The sequence below is a fragment of the Delphinus delphis genome, chromosome 15, assembly GCF_949987515.2.
Source record: "Delphinus delphis chromosome 15, mDelDel1.2, whole genome shotgun sequence".
Taxonomy (NCBI): Eukaryota; Metazoa; Chordata; class Mammalia; order Artiodactyla; family Delphinidae; genus Delphinus; species Delphinus delphis.
The window spans coordinates 58,618,508-58,636,768 of NC_082697.1; the positions used below are offsets into that span (position 1 = coordinate 58,618,508).

The following is an 18,261-nucleotide window of genomic DNA, read 5'->3' on the forward strand; positions in this document are numbered from 1 at the left end:
ACCACGTCCAAGATGAGAGAATAATCAGTGGTCCTAGGCAGCTGCCTCATGAGCTAGAATTGTTCCCAGTCGTCTTAGCAAAGTTTTGAGGAATACGCCCATAATCTCCACTATCTTTTGAAGCACAAGATATCAATGGTTCCAATAAACCTTCCTCCCCTCCTACATAACCCACGGATTAAATCACCCAAATCTGGGGCTGAAACCACTGTGGATAAACACAAACACACCACCTCCTTCAAAGACTGTCCTTATAACTTGTATAAGTTTTACAAAAAGCAAGGTACCCTGGGTGATGGGAAATTAACCCTCCTCTTCCTCAACTCTCTGGCAATTGGGAGAGGGAGCCTCATTACATGGGGATTCTGCAATCCACCTGCACTGCTTCTCTGGGCAAAAGGCTCTCTCCATACTTCCTCCTCTGCGGCAGAAAATTTCCGCCCTATCAGCTCCAAGTGTCCCTTGCACAGTGAAATCCCTCCAGACCCTCTCTCTTGTGAAGAGGCAAGCTGGGCCAGCTCCAGGGCTTTGCCCAGACAATCATCTTTAAGACCGCGTAAGGCACCAGGGGGACCAAGTTGAAACGTGCTACCTAGTGAGTGAAATGCTACCCACACATTAACACCACACATTGGTGTTTTCATTCTAAGGGCTTTTGAGGAACATATTGCTCTAACATGGAGCATTTTTCCTTTGGGTTACTTCAAGAAAATCCTATAATGTTGGGCATCCTTTAGCGAGCATCCATTGCTTCAGTGAAAGAAACAGGCGTGATAAAAATAACTCATCAACAGCATCCATAATAATACGGAAGGCCCTGGGTTTGACGGCAAAGTTGAGGAATCAAATTTAAATGAAATTCTCTCCCGTTTGCTCCCAAAGTAATTCATCTGGAATATAAGCTGAGCCTTTTCTCTAGTTCATTGTCTACTTACTTTTCCTCAGTAACTCATACGATTCCAATCAATCTAAAGACTGTCCCAGAACCACATATTCAAAAGGGGAAGGAAAACGAAAGGACCACTTCGATTTCATTAACATGATGAGCATTATTTAAAGGGTACCAGTTTCCATCTGAATTACTACTACTTTCTAATGATTTGAAATGCCTAATAAAAAAAAAGTGGCTTAAAAATTACGTATGTACATCAAACTGTAAAGGCATTTGTTTCTTTGTGGGGAGAGGACGGATGTTCATCCACTTCTTACGTTCAATAGACATCACTCTCATCGCACGACGATCTTTGGTCCACCTAAAAAAAATGGAGTTCAGAAAAAACAAAAACACACTGGCAAAGGCATAATATAAAGGGGCAGGTACAAAGTTTGTACCTAAAGGACCAGAGATTTTTTTCCTCAACCCTTCTAAAAGAAATGCCTTATGATTCTGTCATTTCATTTCCTGTCAATAATTATAAACAAACATTCCCTACGAATCCTACACACGGAAATGATGAAATACAGGCAAAACACTTGAACTGTGTGCAGAATTCTTAGCTACTAAATTCTAAAAATCTCTTCCCTTTTGCTTTGCAATTATTCCTAAATTGTCTACTTTCCTTTGCTCTCTTCAAAGTCTTAATCTTTTTTCTTATATGCATGATTTTACACCCATGAAACAGATCATGATGATCAGGCACTATTTCCACACACACACTACTTACGAATGCCTTGCTTTTGCACTACAATATTTTCTGTTTTTGTCTGGTTCAATGACTTGACCATTTCTCAGACACTGAGCACATACAAATTTTATCTTCATGTTAAGGGATCCAGGCATTATTTGATTGCCAAGTACCTTAAATAATTAAAAGATTAGTTTTAATTTAACAGAAAACCAGTTTTCTGAGAACACAATCACCATGCATTTTTTTCCATAAAAGCATACAATTTCCGTTTTTGTCTGGTTTGATGATTTGACCACTATATATATATGATCTGATACCTAAAATCTCCAGTTCTCCACCCAAATGCAAGAGAATATGATAAAAGCAGATTACAGATGCCAAACCTCAATTTATGAAAGTCAGCTTTGGAGTTAACGACTAGGATTTTTGGCAGGTAGGGGAAGGAGGGTAGTTGGGTAAAGCAGTTTGGCTGGCCGGTAAGCAAAACTACAAACACAATCCACCTTCCTTATTCCAAGGATCCCCATAGTGCGAGACCCCAACTGTTTTGCCAATTAAGCTGAATAAGAAAACTGTATCCTACAGTCTTTTTTTGGCCATGGCGCTCGGCTTGCAGGATCTTAGTTCCCCAACCAGGGATCGAAACCGTGCCCCCTGCAGTGGAAGCACAGAGTCCTAACCGCTGGACCTCCGGGGAATTCCCTATCCTACATGCTTGGTGGGTATTATGGGATGCCTTTTTTTCTTTTATATGATCAACTAAAATTCAGAATTTCTTTTTCACATTAAGAATTACTCAACTGGGGCTTCCCTGATGGCACAGTGGTTAAGAATCCGACTGCCAATGCAGGGGACACAGGTTCGAGCCCTGGTCCGGGAAGATCCCACATGCCACAGAGCAACTAAGCCCGTGCGCCACAACTACTGAGCCTGTGCTCTAGAGCCCGCGAATCACAACTACTGAGCCCACATGCCACAACTACTGAGCCTGTGCGCCTACAGCCCATGCTCTGCAACAAGAGAAGCCACTGCGATGAGAAGCCCGTGTACTGCAACGAAGAGTAGCCCCCTGCTCGCCGCAACTTGAGAAAGCCCGCGCGCAGCAACGAAGACCCAATGCAGCCAAAAATAAATTAATTAATTAATTAATTTTTAAAAAATTAATCAACTCAATAAACTTTAAGAAAGTAACTGGACTGTATGTAAGTTTTAACTGCATCTGCCGACAACTAACATCAATTAGGCCGTTCCAGAAAGGATCCCAAATGCAGAAAGTACACAGGAAAAAATACCTGAGCTCCGGGTACGTTTGCTTCCAAATTTTGCCAATATCGTTTAGATTCCTGGGCAATAGCATCATGTGAGATACCTGGGAAACACAGAAGCCTTTTTTTAGGTCCTCTACACAATAACAGGCCACCAATCTAGGCACAGTCAGACTCAATTCTTTAATTAACCCCACTTGGCATAATCTGTTGCCAAGAATGAACATCACATTATTCCTTCAAAATGGAATATTTACAAATATAGCTCTTGGTGTCTTCCGAGGAATATTTCTTCCTCACAATTCCATACTTCATACATGAACTTGTATCAGCAATTACTTATACAAGACCACACTCAAAATAGGCCACTCTAAAGATGAAGTGACTACATGGTTTAAAGCTCAGGATAAAATCAACAGTGTTGCCACACCAAGTTGTTGGAGAAGGGTCTCCAATACCACTTCATAAACCCTGACGCTCTTGGGGAGACATTTCTCAATCACACACAAACCTACTTGTTTCATTTTGCAATATCCAGACTTTCAATTCTACAAGACTGTGTGCATAAAAGCACTCGTCTTCCCTTAAACAGCCATATCGAACCTCATGTCGGCATAAATCAAGCTGACATTGACCATGGAAAGAACGTATTTTGGAGTATTTTACTGTTGTCTCTCGCAAAATGTGGACAAGGCACCTAAGAGGAAAAGGGAGTGACACTTTACTATTGTTCTGCCATAGCTTTAAAAGAAACGTACATACACATATAAAATGTAAAGCTCTAGACTGAAAACACATGTTAAATCTTTATCAGAAAAAATAAATCACTGTGTGCAATTATTTTACTGGGGAGGGGAGGGGATAATTATATGTTAAGCTATAAAATACCTAAATCCATGTCATGAGAAGCTATAAATCAGTATTGCTTTTCTATATTAAATTTCAATTAAATAATTCATTTTAAAATTCTCAGCAAAACCTATCAGCCATTTAAAAATAGTCACCATCTTTCAAAACAACAACAAAAGGAGAGGGGGAATGCCTGAGCGGATACTACTCTGGTTTTATTTGGATCTAAAAAGAGACTCTGTGTTGTCACTATAAAAATTAGAAACTACCAACATACTTATTGTCTTCAAACTCATGCTTTGTAACCGGATGAGAACAAGAAGTAGAATTATCTTTGTTTCTTTTACTTATCATTCTAGGCTTATGATCAAAACATTTCTGAAACAGAGAAGAAGAATTATCATGAAAACATAATATGAGATAGAACTTCCGTGCCATGCTTATGATGTACATACCTATACATTACAATGCTTACACCAAATAACACTCAGTAAGTACGAAGTCTTAACAGTATTCTTTTGGATAACAGCAGTAGCTACCATTGCTGAGCAGATGCTTTATCATATGGCAGGACAAGAGCTAAGTACTTGATACTTCTGGGCTTGCGGGTAGGAAGCTACCACCAGTTTCACGGCAGAAAGTAAGGTATGGAGAAAGTACCTCACAAAGGAATATAAATTCTCCAAGATGCTCTTGGAGCAGTTTGAACACGCTAAGGTTGATCTTTCCGTTGCCACCAAAGAAAGCCTCCCTGCTGAATGCTCCCTTTCGCTCTAGCGTCCAGACATCTATCTCTTCCTGGCAATAAGCGAATGTGCAGTGGCCCAAATATCTACATTCCTCCTCGGCAGCAACATCTAGAAAGACAGGGAATTAAAAGACATTTAAAACACAGACCGTTGTTTTTTCAAAGCCAATGAATATTAAACACGCTTAGGGAGACTTCCCTGGTGGAGCAGTGGTTAAGAATCCGCCTGCCAGGGCTTCCCTGGTGGCGCGGTGGTTGAGAGTCCGCCTGCCGATGCAGGGGACGCGGGTTCGTGCCCCAGTCCGGGAAGATCCCACATGCCACAGAGTGGCTGGGCCCGTGTGCCATGGCCGTTGAGCCTGCGCGCCCGGAGCCTGTGCTCCCCAACGGGAGAGGCCACAACAGTGAGAGGCCCGTGTACCGCAAAAAAAAAACAAAAAACAAAAAGCAAGAATCCGCCTGCCAATGCAGGGGACACAGGTTCGAAACCTGGTCCGGGAAGATCCCACATGCCGCGGAGCAACTAAGCCCGTGTGCCACAACTACTAAGCCTGCGCTCTAGAGCCCACGAGCCACAACTACTGAAGCCCACGTGCCACAACTACTGAAGCCCACGCACCTAGAGCCCGTGTTCTGCAACGAGGAGCTATCGCAATGAGAAGCCCGCGCACCTCAACAAAGAGGAGCCCCCGCTCGCCGCAACTAGAGAAGGCCCGCACGCAGCAACAAAGACCCAACGCAGCCAAAAATAAATAAATAAATAAATAAATTTATGACAACAACAACAAAATATCAGAAAAGTTTTTTTTTTTAAAAAAAACAACACGCTTAGGGCATCACTTGAATTTTTATAACAATTCATGGATAGCTTCAAACCATGATACGCATATTACAATGTAGGGATGGTATTAACTCTTAAAAAAGAAACCAAAAAACCAGCACCACAATTCTAAATTATTTTTATTTCAGACGGAAAAAAAGCCTTGATACCCGGATGTACGCCACCTAAGTTTGAAAAGTCATTTAGGTACATTCAAAGCTCGTTCAGGTGAAGTGGTCTGATAAAAATGAAAATACGAAGTTCTCTCAAAAACAACTTAAAAGAGCAACATTTTCAAAGCCTTAGTTCAGTGTTCTGATTCTGTTTAGACCATGTCAGAGAACCCAAAGTTTGAGACAGTTTTCTGTTTAAAACCTGGGGAAATCCCCATTTCCATAAATAACTATAAAACACCCACAAGACAGCAAGTTAAAAACAAAGGTAAAAATGATATAAAAAATACTAATGTCTCAATCCAAGGAACTTTCTGTTAACTCTATCTAAAACACTTCTAGTTACAGTAATACTGGAACCATTATAACAAATGTAGCAAATCATTTCCCGCTTAGGCGATGTACACCAATTAAGTAATTATAGCATATACCTTTACATATGTAATAAGGTCCTTCGTAATTTGTTTTTGTTGGTCTTGGACGTATTTTTTTCCATGATTTATCTTCAACATTCTTTATCCTACCAATTAAAATATCTTTCTTACATTTATGATCTATATTAGCATGGTAAGTGAAATCCATTAACTTAGGGCCTGAAAAAGATGTAAAAAGGATTGCTCATATGCACAAAAAGTATCATTTCATTTTACAGGCACATTTATAAGCAGATGTGAGCAGATGGATTATGATTATTAAATTCCCATTAAAAAATCCCATCTTCATAACCCCCAAATGTAAACAAGCTATGGCAGTAACTTTTGCCTTTCGTGCTGTTTGTCAGACAAAACAAAGATCAGGACAAAACACCAGTCTTCCCAAAACATAACCCTTATTTAACTATTAGCATAGGAGTTTTGACGGCTTTTAAAGGTAAAGAACGCATTTAAATAAGCAACTAAGAAAGAAAATTAACTTGGGTCGAGTTTAGAATAAATTGTGTTCGTATCACTTGACTTAGGGGTAAAGATATGAAATAATCCAACAGAAAGTACTTTAATTTTCACAAACATTATGGTCAGGTAAATATTCTATTCCATATGATTCTATACATAAAATTTTATCAAAGGAGAGCAGCGGCCTATCCTATTAGACTCCAAAGGTCCCTAATCAATAACTGCTGCTTCTTTAGAAAGAACTCAGAGATTGAAGAATCACAAGGGCTGGTGTTTCCACAGGTATCTACAAATTCCTAAGAACTCTCAGGTTACTGACTGCTTTAATCCTGTCTGCTCCTTTGTTTGGTCCTGACCTGATTTTACGAAACAGATCTGGCAAGCTTGTCTCAGTTCATGGGTTCCTTCAAGGGGATGTCTTGGGGTCACTGAAGAAGGTGGTTTAGTTACTGCACTTCCAAAAAAGTTTCCGAAGTCATTCCTAGGGTGACTTGACATTCCCAGGAAACTCTCAGAAGCAAACAAACTGCCTGGTCCATTCATCTGCAAGAAGAATTAAGAAAACAAAAAACAAAAAACAAAAAAAACAAAAAACAGCCAACAAATATTGCACTATCACTAAAGAAGGAAACAGATGCATCTGAAAAATAAGACATTCTGCACAGACTGAAGTTGGGACTATTCTGTCCTTACTGCGTTTCTATTTAAAAACCATTTCCTTCTACATTTTCCTCTTTTGGGTCTCTAGGCCCCTCCCCCACTTTTTTGGATGCTCTATGAGTTGTTATAAGTGACGGGTAGTTGTTCTGCTTCATCAGCCAACACGTTTTTCACGCCCTGATTTTGTATTTCCTTGTCGTTCAAGCTGTGCTAAAGCCTCTTACACTGCCTGCGACTGTGATTAATTTGCTATGACAGATCCAGCCTTAAACACAAAGCATTTATTACTGGATGTTCCAGAAGAGTCTTATTTTAGCACTCTTTCCCACAGCACACACAAAACTTCAGGGAGATTGGTCACGTTCATTCAAATAACTCAGTTACTTAAGTAAAAGACCTATTTGCAATTTAAGCGACGTATTTACAAAAGAGGAAGTGGCACTTACAAGTAAAAGGGAAGAATTACTGTTGTTAAGCGGTGTTCCCTCTCTAGAAGTTGAGGTGGACAGATCTAAAATAATAAAAAAACTTCAACAGACCTTTTCATTCTAATCATGTAATAAGAACATCAGGGCTTAGTAGCTAACTGTGGCTTCCCACGTTATTTTCCCATCCCAATTCCAAGAAGCTTTCTTGCTCATGATTGACACCAAAGAGGGCTATGGAGTCTTTCCTTTCCTCTAGAAACCAAGGGCATAAATAACCCTTAGACAAACAAATTTAGATAAAAAGTGATTTTCAGAGACATAAGCTAAGGCAGGGCCTACCAAGTGGGACTGTTAAAAAGACTAAGAAAATAATTCGTATTCAAAATGGGAAAGGAGCCTCTCCTTTTGAAAATAATGAAGCAGGAATTCATCATAACATTAAGAAAATCAATAAAGTTCAATTACTTTCTTTTTCTTAGTCTACCACTCAGTTACCTTCTCTCTGCCCTTCTGTCTCCCACAAATTTTAGTTTCTTCAGTTGTCAATCTTTAAATCAATTATTTTGATTTTTATCCCTTTAACCATAACAAAGCCTCACCCAAATATGAAGATTTTTATTGTTATTGTTTAAAGTATATATTAAGCCTAGGATTACAGAAACAGGAGTCAGGCCAAAACCTCAGCAATCCCTTGCAAAACTAAGGCACCAGGCATACTTTGCTGAGCTCAATGGATGAAGCCTAAAATAGATGGACCTATTATCATTTTAAACACTGATTTTAAATTAGTCTTAACTAAGTATTTGCCTAGTTCAGAATTTAAAAGGATAACCTGTCTTTAAGACCCTTTAGATGGGGTATCCCTTTTTTAGAGAACACATTAAAAGTCATTTCACCCCCCAAAACAATAGACACCCAGCTTAACAAACTATCCTACAAAAAAAAAACCAGTGCCACATACATTCCTACTCTCAGGGCTTTGATTCTTGATCTCCACAATGGCACAGTTAAGTCCAGGTGAATTTAAAACAGGAGGGTTTAGATTTTAGACCTACAATGTATTTTCAGCTACAATAAAAATAATTCAAGTACCAACTATCTGGAGTCAGTTAAACAACAGTCAAACCAAACTGTCTTTTTTAGAAAATGAACTGTAACTGTTTATATAAGTGGCTCGAGTCTTACCTCGTTTGGATTCGCTCATTGAAAATGAATTTAGAGAAGAACAGAAATCTTCTAAGGATGAAGTCAAAGGCGGATACAGCTCCGAGAAGGAGGGTGCAGGCGCGTACCTCGCACCGATGGGCAAGGCGCCCAAAAGAGACGCTGAGAAGGGGATGCTCGGAGCGACGCTGGCTGTTGGGAGGGGGCCTCTGACTAAGGCTGATGGCTGGAGAGGAAACAAGACCGGATTAAAGTCCATGAAACTCAGTTCCAAGCGGGCCAAACTGCTTTTAATATCAGCGTATAAAAACGATTTACTTCACTGGGTGATTTTGTTACATAACAAAGTTGAAATCAGTATCAAGACTCAGTGGCAGAATCCAAGCTACAGAGCTGATTTCTTCTCAAGCCTACTTTTTAAAAAGGATGGAGATGTGATGTCTAATATTGCTGTCATCCAAATAAGACGTTCATGGTTCATTTTCAAAACTTCCTTAGGATTCCCTACGTGAGAGCTGGCTTCATCAAAGAGGAACTGTGAGGATGTGTGTGGGGCTGGAGTGGAAGGAAGGGTCCTGAAGAGAAGGGAGCTGGAGCAGCCTGGAAAAGTGGGGACCATCTTTCTGGAGATGTGAATGTACAACCTCACAAGAACAAATGGAACACTACCTTGCCCCTCCCCCACACAGCGAGGATTTTTGGAGAGCTTCCATGTGCCTTATACTATGATAAATCATATACCATCTATTTAATCCTCCTAACCCTCTGAGATGTATCCTACTAGGGCTGCCACGGTACAGATGAGAAAACAGAGGGACTGAAAGGTGAAATAACCTGCCCAAGATCAAAGTGGTAGGAACCAACCCCCCATCTGTCTGCCTTTTACATCTTCTCTCTGTCAGCTCCACAGGGACATCGCTGGTTTCACCAACCCTGGAAACCAGCTCTGAGTTTCCCCCCCCATCATCATCCTACTGCTGCCACTATTTTAATATACTTCATGGCAGGAGTCAGTGAACTTTTCTATAAAGGGCTGGATATTAATATTGTAGGCTTTGTGGACTACACGGTCTCTGTTACAACTAGTCAACTCTGTTACTACAGTGTCATGAAATATTTTCATGTGTCTTCAAATATTATTATTATTTTTTTTTCTTTCAACCATGTAAAAATCTAAAAGCCATTCTTAGTCCGTGGGCCATACAAAACAGGCAGCAGGCCAGATCAGGCCTGTGGACCAAAGTCTGCTGACACTTGCTTTATGATACATGGTTACAGGAGAATTATCCTTAAGGAATGAGAAGTCCTTAATCCATGAATTCATTTTGCCTTACATGTCAAATGCCTATTCTTTGTCAGAAAGTTAAATTTACCGTTCCTACCGTTCCTAAATTCCTAGCATGCTTCCCTTTTTTATTTAAAGAAATGACCAAATTAACCAGTTACCACTGGAAAATGACAAAAGTAATTTTCAAGAAACCCAAAGCTTACTCTATAGTCAATACTAAAAATATCTAGCAGGTTATACTACGATTAAAAAAAAAAAAAAAAGCCTGCCTTCAGAAGAAAGGAGTCACACTGAAATTTACCATAACAGTTTCATTAGTTTCAGGTGCAGAATCAAGGAGGTCATCTATTTCATCTCCAAGGACCATATCTCCATCATCTAAAAATGCTTCCGGCATACTGTAGGGGATCTTTCCTCCATTTGCCAACACTGTCGATGGCAGAGACTCTTCCACTTGCAGTGGCAAAATAGAAGTTAAGGGCATAATGGGAACTGAGGCCAGCTCATTTCCAACTTGGTGAGAAAAACTGGATGCAGGTATAGAAACAACAGGAACAGCTTCTTGCCTCGGAGTTAATAAATCTGTAACGTGGATGGACATGTACTCACTTATTTTCAGTGTATCTATGTAATACTAGTGTTAATAGACAACAACAGAAAAAATGAAGAGCTAGGTGAAAATATGAAAGCAATTATAAAAATAAATAGATACAACAGTGAAAGCAATTCAAATAAAAGAGTACAAGTAATCCTAAAAATAATTTGTTTTGCACAGGAATAGATATATTGACTTGTGAAAACTTCTCCTTCTTTCTCAAAACTCCTAGGCCCCTTTTGGATGGAGCTACTAGAGGGTGGTGAAGCCACAGCGGGTATCGAACGACTGCTCACTGACATCCAGTACTGTCACTCACTCACTGGCACATCCAGAGGCACAGAGGTGGTTTCTGAAGTTACTCTTGTTTTAATACTAATAACCACACAGCAATCTTATTTGACAACACTATAATGTACATAACGTCTAAGGCTGGCACTTTTCAGATTAAGAGGATGTGTGTGAAAACGTACCTGGCTCAATATCTTCCACAGAACAGTTCAAAGCCTAGAAATTAAACCAAATAATAGATCATAGTATTTTCAGGACTCTAAACCATAAAGCAAGCTATAAAACTCACTCTAAGAGAGCAATGCAGGTTCTCACATTTGACTTCCTTCCAATTAAGACAGAAATAAACAAAACATGTAAACCTTTGTAATACATGGCGTTAAACGGTGCTGGCCTACTGGCACTTGCTTCTTGTGGCCCAGTATTTCTCAAAGGATAGTCAGGAGGCTTCTAGTTCCAGAGGGACTAGTCTAGCCACCACTCTCTCCCCAACTCACAGTGGCATAGTCGCAGCTCTAAGAACACTTACCTTTAAAAAACAACTTGTTAATTATGTTTAACCCAATGACTCCTAAAATTAGTATGTGGCCCTGACCCACTTTTTCTAATAAAACCTAACATCTATTAAAATCCTGTAAAATGCTCCATTGGCCTTCAGGAAATGCTGATGGAGAGTAACAGATATTACTTGAGTTGTTTGTTTTCTTTTTCTAGGGCAGGAAGCTCTGGCCACTTTTGCGTTTGAGGAATAAAAAGGTCTCAAAATAGACACAAACCAAAAATATTAGAAACAAAACTACTAATGCTTCTATCTTTTCTTCTTTTTTTTTTTTATTACGATTCTTACAAGAGTAATAACCTTACCTTTGTAGCCCCATCCCCAGGAACTGTTTTTAGTGAGAGCTGAAAGAAAATTAAGAAGCTAATTTAAAACCAGAACTGACTCCAAGCTACAAAACAAAACAAAAAAATACCTTATGGAGAGAACTCCACCTTACCTCAGTTCTAACATATGCTTTTCTTATTTTAAATCCCAATTTCTGAGCTAGTTCTTGAGTTAGTTTTATTACATGTTCATCCTGAAAAAAGTGAGAATATATGATTAGTGGAGGGCTATATTTACTAACTGTAAGGACGAAGAGGCAAAACAGTTCTAACTTATACTCTGTCAAGACACTTGTTTTATGGGCAATTATTCCCAACTGCAGCAGGTGGGTGGCTGGCTGGAAGATGTAACTTGTTAAGGCCATTTCTCTACACAGAATCAATAAAATGGTTATGATGTAAATGAATGAACTAAAACATGAATTCCATACCTGAGGCACTGCCAAGGAGCACTTTGCCACAGCGTCATAAGCCTCTTTGTACCTTCCTAAATCACTTAGAGCCTTAGATTTCCGATAGAGAGCTTTGCAGTTACTGGCATTTAAACTGAGGACTGTATCACAGTCTTCTAATACTTTATCATGGAAACCCTGGTGAGGAAGACCAAATAAAGTTAGCAATCAAACAGTTCACGTCTTGTGATGATGTCTCCTTGCAAATGGAAACAAATTCAGACTCTTCCTTTAAATTGAAAGTTAGTGGTATTATTTGTCTTTTGAAAAATTATTTTCATTATGAAATTTCAAATACACAAAAGTAGAAGGAATATCGTGGCTACCCATGTAACCACCACCCAGACATCTGGCCATAAAATACCCCAGATCTTCGAGAAATAAAACTTTCCAGGTATGGCTGAGGCCCCCATGTGTCACTCGCCTGTCCTATTTTCCTCCCAGTTGTAGCTACCCCCTTTTTGGAGCTCATTAAAATGTTAAATGGAAATGTAACTCCCAAGCAGCTAGTTGAGGAGGAATATACTATAGAAAACAAATCATCAATGAATGCTTGTTAGCAAAGGACTAGGTGACAACATGGATACTTTTCTTAAATTCATGGTTAAATTTTACTGAATGTCTATAGTGAAAATTATAAGCACATCAAAATATTGCTTTCTAAGTTCAGACATGTGAAGAGCTTGTGTTAATTCTTTTGAAGGCTAACTACTGTTTTGTGCTATAAAAAAAAAAGCTCCTAAGAGAATCTTGACTAAGAAGCAAACTGTCAGCAGAGATACCTGATGGGTACCCTGTACCCATCTGTGAACACCTGTATCTTCCTAGGCTGATTTTTTTATGAGCAGACACCCCCCCACCAAAAGCCATACTCAAAAGGGAATCTCCAAGGACCAGTATCTAAGAAACAAATTATTTTTAAATCCCTAAGCATTTGGCCAAAGCTGGTTTTTCAAAGCTTGAGGCCACTCTAAAAGCAGTTAATACATCTTTCTTATAAACTGAAACTAGGAAACTGACTTTCACCAGTATACTATGTTATTGAAAACCTTTTTTCTCTCTAGAAACATTGCTTTAAAAATCACACCTCGGGCTTCCCTGGTGGCACAGTGGTTGAGAGTCCACCTGTCGATGCAGGGGACACGGGTTCATGCCCCGGTCCAGGAAGATCCCACATACCACGGAGTGGCTGGGCCCGTGAGCCATGGCTGCTGAGCCTGTGCGTCCGGAGCCTGTGCTCCGCAACGGGAGAGGCCACAACAGTGAGACGCCCGCGTACCGCCAAAAAAAAAAAACAACAACAAAAAACCCACAACTCACCATATTAGAATAGCAAGCAATACGATTTATATATAGTTTTTCAATGATTTCTTTAGGGATTAAAATTTCTTCAGACTTTGCATAATCAGCTATACTCAAAGCTTCTGAATATTGGCTCATAGAGTTGTTCCAATCACGTTCCCGATAAACATCATTTCCTTCGTTAAAAAGATTTCTCACAAGAGCACGTAAATATACCTAAGAAAAAGAAAGTTACCACTTGAAACCCTTAAAGGAACAAGTCAGAGTGTAAGCAAATTTTAATTTTCGTATCTAAAACTTCAGAGGAAATAATTTGACAGAGCAAGAAGCACTGTTGTAAGAAATGATCAAATCCAGGCCAAGTCATTGCTATTTCAGCTAGTGTTTCATCTTGCTTGCTTTTTCCAAGAAAAAATTCAATGTCTCATTATTAAGAGAAGTGCTGCAAAAGCACCTTGTCAATATTTGCTGACATTGCCAACTCTGTGCCTGGGTTAAATTCCTACAAGTGGAACGAGGATTTTAAGGCTTCTGACTAGTATTTCTAAATTGTCTTCCAAAAAGGCAACAACAATGAATACTTATAGCGGCTTGCTTCAGAGCACCTCCACCAACACGTGTGCACACGTGCGTGAGCATGCACACATAAAATCTACACATTTCTAGGTGAGAAACGGTATCCTTTTTTATTTGCGTATCTGATTACCAGCGAGGTTGAACTTCTCCACATTTTTATGGACCATTTGTGTTTCTTCTTTTGTAAATGTTCCGGTCATTTACTGATTTATGGGGAGGGGATGGCAAACCTTTTTCTTACTGTGTAAGTATACACACTCTTCTGGTGGGGGCAGATGTTCTTACGTCTCCTTCAGGACTTCTATCATTGCTTTAAGATTTTAAAAGTCCTTTCCTATCAAAGTCCTATTCAGCTCTTCTTTGTCTCATTTTACGAATTCACGTCTAAGCTGATAAAAGTAATAAAGAAAACTGTCCAGATCAACCTTTAACAGCTGAGGTGACTTGAGAGACAGGCCGTTTCACCTCCCTGGACCCCAACTGCACGTTTGTAAAGTGAAAGGATTGCTCCATGTGATTGCTAGTCCTCATACTTTACAGTTCTACGTCTGTTTGGAGAAAAGGAAGGAAGGAAGGGAGAGACTGAAATGAACGGAGAGGGAGGGAGGGAGGCAGAGAGAAAGGAGTGACATTCAGTAGCACCAAAACCCACAGAGATGCAAAGCCACAGGGGAACTAACAGTCTGCAGAACTGAGGGCCTTTGGTCCAAGACCCAGTCAGCTGGGCTTTCTCTCTAACTAACTAGATTCCTCTCTAGCTCTTTCCCCTAAATATCCAGTTACCTCTTTACTTCTGTTACAACTTCTCTTCTAAGGAAGAACAGAAGATACTCTGCACTCTCCCTCTCAGCATATTCTGTCCCCCTCATTTTCGATGAAATGAAAGCCTAAATGTAATTGTCAAGGGGCTCAAAAGAAATTAATTCAAAACTACACTAATAGAGAAAAGAAAAAATAGGACAACTGTCCAAGTACGCCGGAAAAAAACAACGTTGTCTTATATACACACGGGTCAGCAAACTTTTTCTGTAAAGGCCCAGATAGTAGGGATTTGAGGCTTTGTGAGCCATAAGGTCTCTGTCTCAACCACCATGTCGTGAAAGCAGCCACAGATAACACATTGACAAATGGGTGTGGCTGTGTTCCAATAAAACTTTATTTATGAAACAGACAGGGGGCCACATCTGAGTTTGCCAACCCAGGCTACATGTGGCAGTTCACAGGCTACTTGTGGAGTTCTCAAGCAGACCTTCCCTGAGTCCTTACCGCATACTGTTCCTGTGTTCCTGGATACGACAGCGGTGACCTAAGAAGAAGAAACAAATCAATTCTGATGATCAGGTTCTTATCAGGATTTGTTCACCCAGGAGTCATCTTAAAACTGAGGTTCTCGGGCTTCCCTGGTGGCGCAGTGGTTGAGAGTCCGCCTGCCGATGCAGGGGACACGGGTTCGTGCCCCGGTCCGGGAAGATCCCACATGCCGCGGAGTGGCTGGGCCCGTGAGCCGTGGCCGCTGAGCCTGCGCGTCCAGAGCCTGTGCTCCGCAACGGGAGAGGCCACAACAGTGAGAGGCCCGCATACCACAAAATAAACAAACAAACAAACAAAAAAACTGAGGTTCTCATGAGCTCACCACTGGTTCAAAGCACATTTTAAACCTACTTCTCCTTTATGACCATTATTCACATATAACCGTAGTCATGAAAAAAAAATCTAAAACTATTCCTTTGTATTTTCTTAAGTATAACATTTTCCCTGCAAATCTACTCCTAATTAAAGACAGCCTAATTCTTCAAATGCCAAAAAAGTTTTAAAATAGCATAGAACCACTAGTACTATTTGATTCAATTTACTATAGAACAGAGGGGAAGAATGTCCCCTTCCCAGGAGGGACAAAGAGGCCTTTCTGCCTGGACATGGCCACCCGGGCTGTGGTCCTGTCACTGACGTGCTTCATGAAGGCCAGTTAGAGACCGAGCTTCTTAACAGAAAGAGTGTGATCACAAAAGCCCTGTGTGCTGACAGATGTTGATTTTCACTCATCAGAACTGTTCTTATGAGATTAGGTTCAAATTCCTCAGTCTAACATTTTAGAGGATACTTAAGGATTTCAGCCCTAAAAATCAGCGACAGCAAGATCCAGTTCCGAACACAAAGAAATCAATGTCCAAGAGCAGAAAATACTGCTGGAACAAAAATATCTAATTTCTAACCCAAAAGAACAGGACTTCTGAAACATAACTAAAGGTTTCCTAATCCCTGCTACGTGCAGAGCCACACCAAAAGGTGACGAGAACATGAGGCACGCAATGAGCCCTTACTGTATAAACTGTAGTCCTTCCTTAATGTTCTGCTGCCTTTTTCTTCTCTCCTCGGACACACTGGACATGTTATCCCACACATCCACTTTCTAAAGGAGAAATCTGGAAAGAAACAGGCAAGAAATTACACAAGGCACGGGGCTCCTGGACCCCAGTTAAAACACCCATAATCTAGGTCTTGTCGCACGATTAGCTGTGGACACGTCCATCTCCACCGCCTTGACTAGGGTCCTGGACGCCGAGGACACCACCTGAGTTGTGTCTGTGGTCCCCACCGTCTCGTGCGCCGCGAGCAGAGGGCTTCCACACTCTGCTCTCTCCACTTAACAGCCGCGCAGACGCTGTAGGCCCCTCCTGAACAATCCCCACGCTAAAGTCATCTCTCTCTCCCCATTTCACCTTCCTTCCTTCGACGACAGGTTTTGTTCCCAGTCTGTCTCTACGCACACGGAAGCAGCCACGAGAACAGTCCTGGCCTTGTTTTGCTTCTGGAAGCTTTCCAGAAGCAAAATGGTTTCACGTCCGCTTGCCTCTGAGGGGTTTTGACTTCCTTGTGAGCACAGTCTAAACATTATCTGTGTTTTTTGAAACAATCCTTCTTCGTACAACTGATAGAATAAGGATCTAAGTGAAGTTACTTTAATTGGAATTTTCTGGAAGGTAAGGGTTTACCTTCGATGTAACACTGGCAAATGTCCACACTGTGAGTATTTAACCTGACTAGTCGACGTTCATTAAGCAGTTCTCAGAAAGCAACGGGAGAACCACAGAGAAGAGATCTCGGATAAAACATTGTCTCCCAATGTCCTAAACTAGGGTTTCTCAACCTCAGCCATTCAGGCCAAATAGTTCTCTGGTACGGAGGGCTGTCCTGTGCCCTGCAGGATGCTGACAGCATCCTGGCCTCTACCCACTGGATGCCAGTGGAGGAGGTAGAGCACCTCCTCCCCTCAGTTGTGACAAACTAGTGTCTCCAGATATTGTTAAATGTCCCTTGGCGGGGGTGGGGAGGGGCTGGGGGGTCCACACAGTCACTCCTGGATGAGGACTACTGAGAGCTAATGCTGAGAGGACATCGTGTCACATAAACCATGTACTTGGACCCACGTGACAGGGAAATGGCACCCATGTTTCAAGTACGGAGCTGAAATGTTTTCGTTTCATTATTGCTTACCATTTGTAAGCAAGTTTTATTTTTAAGTCTACCTTTTTTCAAAGTGTAGAGTGGGAAGGGAGGCTGGAATACCCTGGAGGCTCATAACTGGTGCTAATACTTTTTGTCCTTTATTTTTTCTCCTTCCAGTTTTATTGAGATTATCATTGAAATACAGCACTGTATAAGCTTAAGGTGTAAAACATAATGATTTGACTTACATACATCATGAAATGATGACCATAATAGGTTTAGTGAACATCCATCTTCTCATATAAATACAAAATTAAAGAAATAGAAAAAAAAATTTTTTCCCTTGTGATGAGAACTCATCTACTCTCTCAACAACTTTCATATATATCAACAGTGTTAATTATATTTATCACATGGTACATTATAACCCTAGCACTTGTTTATCTGATAACTAGAAGTTTGTAGCTTTTGCTTTTTGTCTTTTAAATATTTGTCAGTTCTAAATATTTTGATCTTGTATCTAAAAGTTGGTTACTTTACTGAAGTATTACTGTTTACATGTGTACCTGGTATTTGCCTTAAAATACTGTGTTTGAAATTATCCAGAATTAAAAGTTTAAAAAGCCCATTATACTGAAGTAAAACAGCATTGTTTCTGGAATTTGTTTTTAAGATAGTCTAGCTTAAAGGGGGGTAAATGGGTGAGCATGAAACAAGAGTAGCAAAAACATGGGACACTGCTCCAGCTGGATGAGGGGAGGGTATGTGGGGTTCATTCTTCTACTTGAACATGTCTG

At 40.4% G+C, this 18,261-nt stretch overlaps 1 protein-coding gene across 2 annotated transcripts in view; it reads right to left on the minus strand.

Moving 5' to 3' along the window:
- Nucleotides 1-18,261, minus strand: part of ZC3H7A (zinc finger CCCH-type containing 7A) — a 34,852-nt gene that overhangs the window by 6,769 nt on the left and 9,822 nt on the right. Inside the window, exons 2-19 of one of the 2 annotated variants that reach the window (XM_060031758.1) lie at nt 16,339-16,440; nt 15,284-15,323; nt 13,460-13,657; nt 12,119-12,277; nt 11,801-11,881; nt 11,667-11,705; nt 10,985-11,018; nt 10,218-10,498; nt 8,650-8,854; nt 7,483-7,547; nt 6,733-6,919; nt 5,915-6,076; nt 4,403-4,599; nt 4,020-4,120; nt 3,409-3,590; nt 2,921-2,997; nt 1,665-1,798; nt 1,148-1,253 (exon numbers count right to left, since the gene is read on the minus strand). In XM_060031758.1, the coding sequence (XP_059887741.1) occupies nt 1,148-1,253; nt 1,665-1,798; nt 2,921-2,997; nt 3,409-3,590; nt 4,020-4,120; nt 4,403-4,599; nt 5,915-6,076; nt 6,733-6,919; nt 7,483-7,547; nt 8,650-8,854; nt 10,218-10,498; nt 10,985-11,018; nt 11,667-11,705; nt 11,801-11,881; nt 12,119-12,277; nt 13,460-13,657; nt 15,284-15,323; nt 16,339-16,406 (2,316 nt within the window). In that variant the 5' untranslated portion in view covers nt 16,407-16,440. The remainder of the gene's footprint in view (nt 1-1,147; nt 1,254-1,664; nt 1,799-2,920; nt 2,998-3,408; nt 3,591-4,019; nt 4,121-4,402; nt 4,600-5,914; nt 6,077-6,732; nt 6,920-7,482; nt 7,548-8,649; nt 8,855-10,217; nt 10,499-10,984; nt 11,019-11,666; nt 11,706-11,800; nt 11,882-12,118; nt 12,278-13,459; nt 13,658-15,283; nt 15,324-16,338; nt 16,441-18,261) is intronic. The other variant, XM_060031759.1, reaches the window with a different exon arrangement.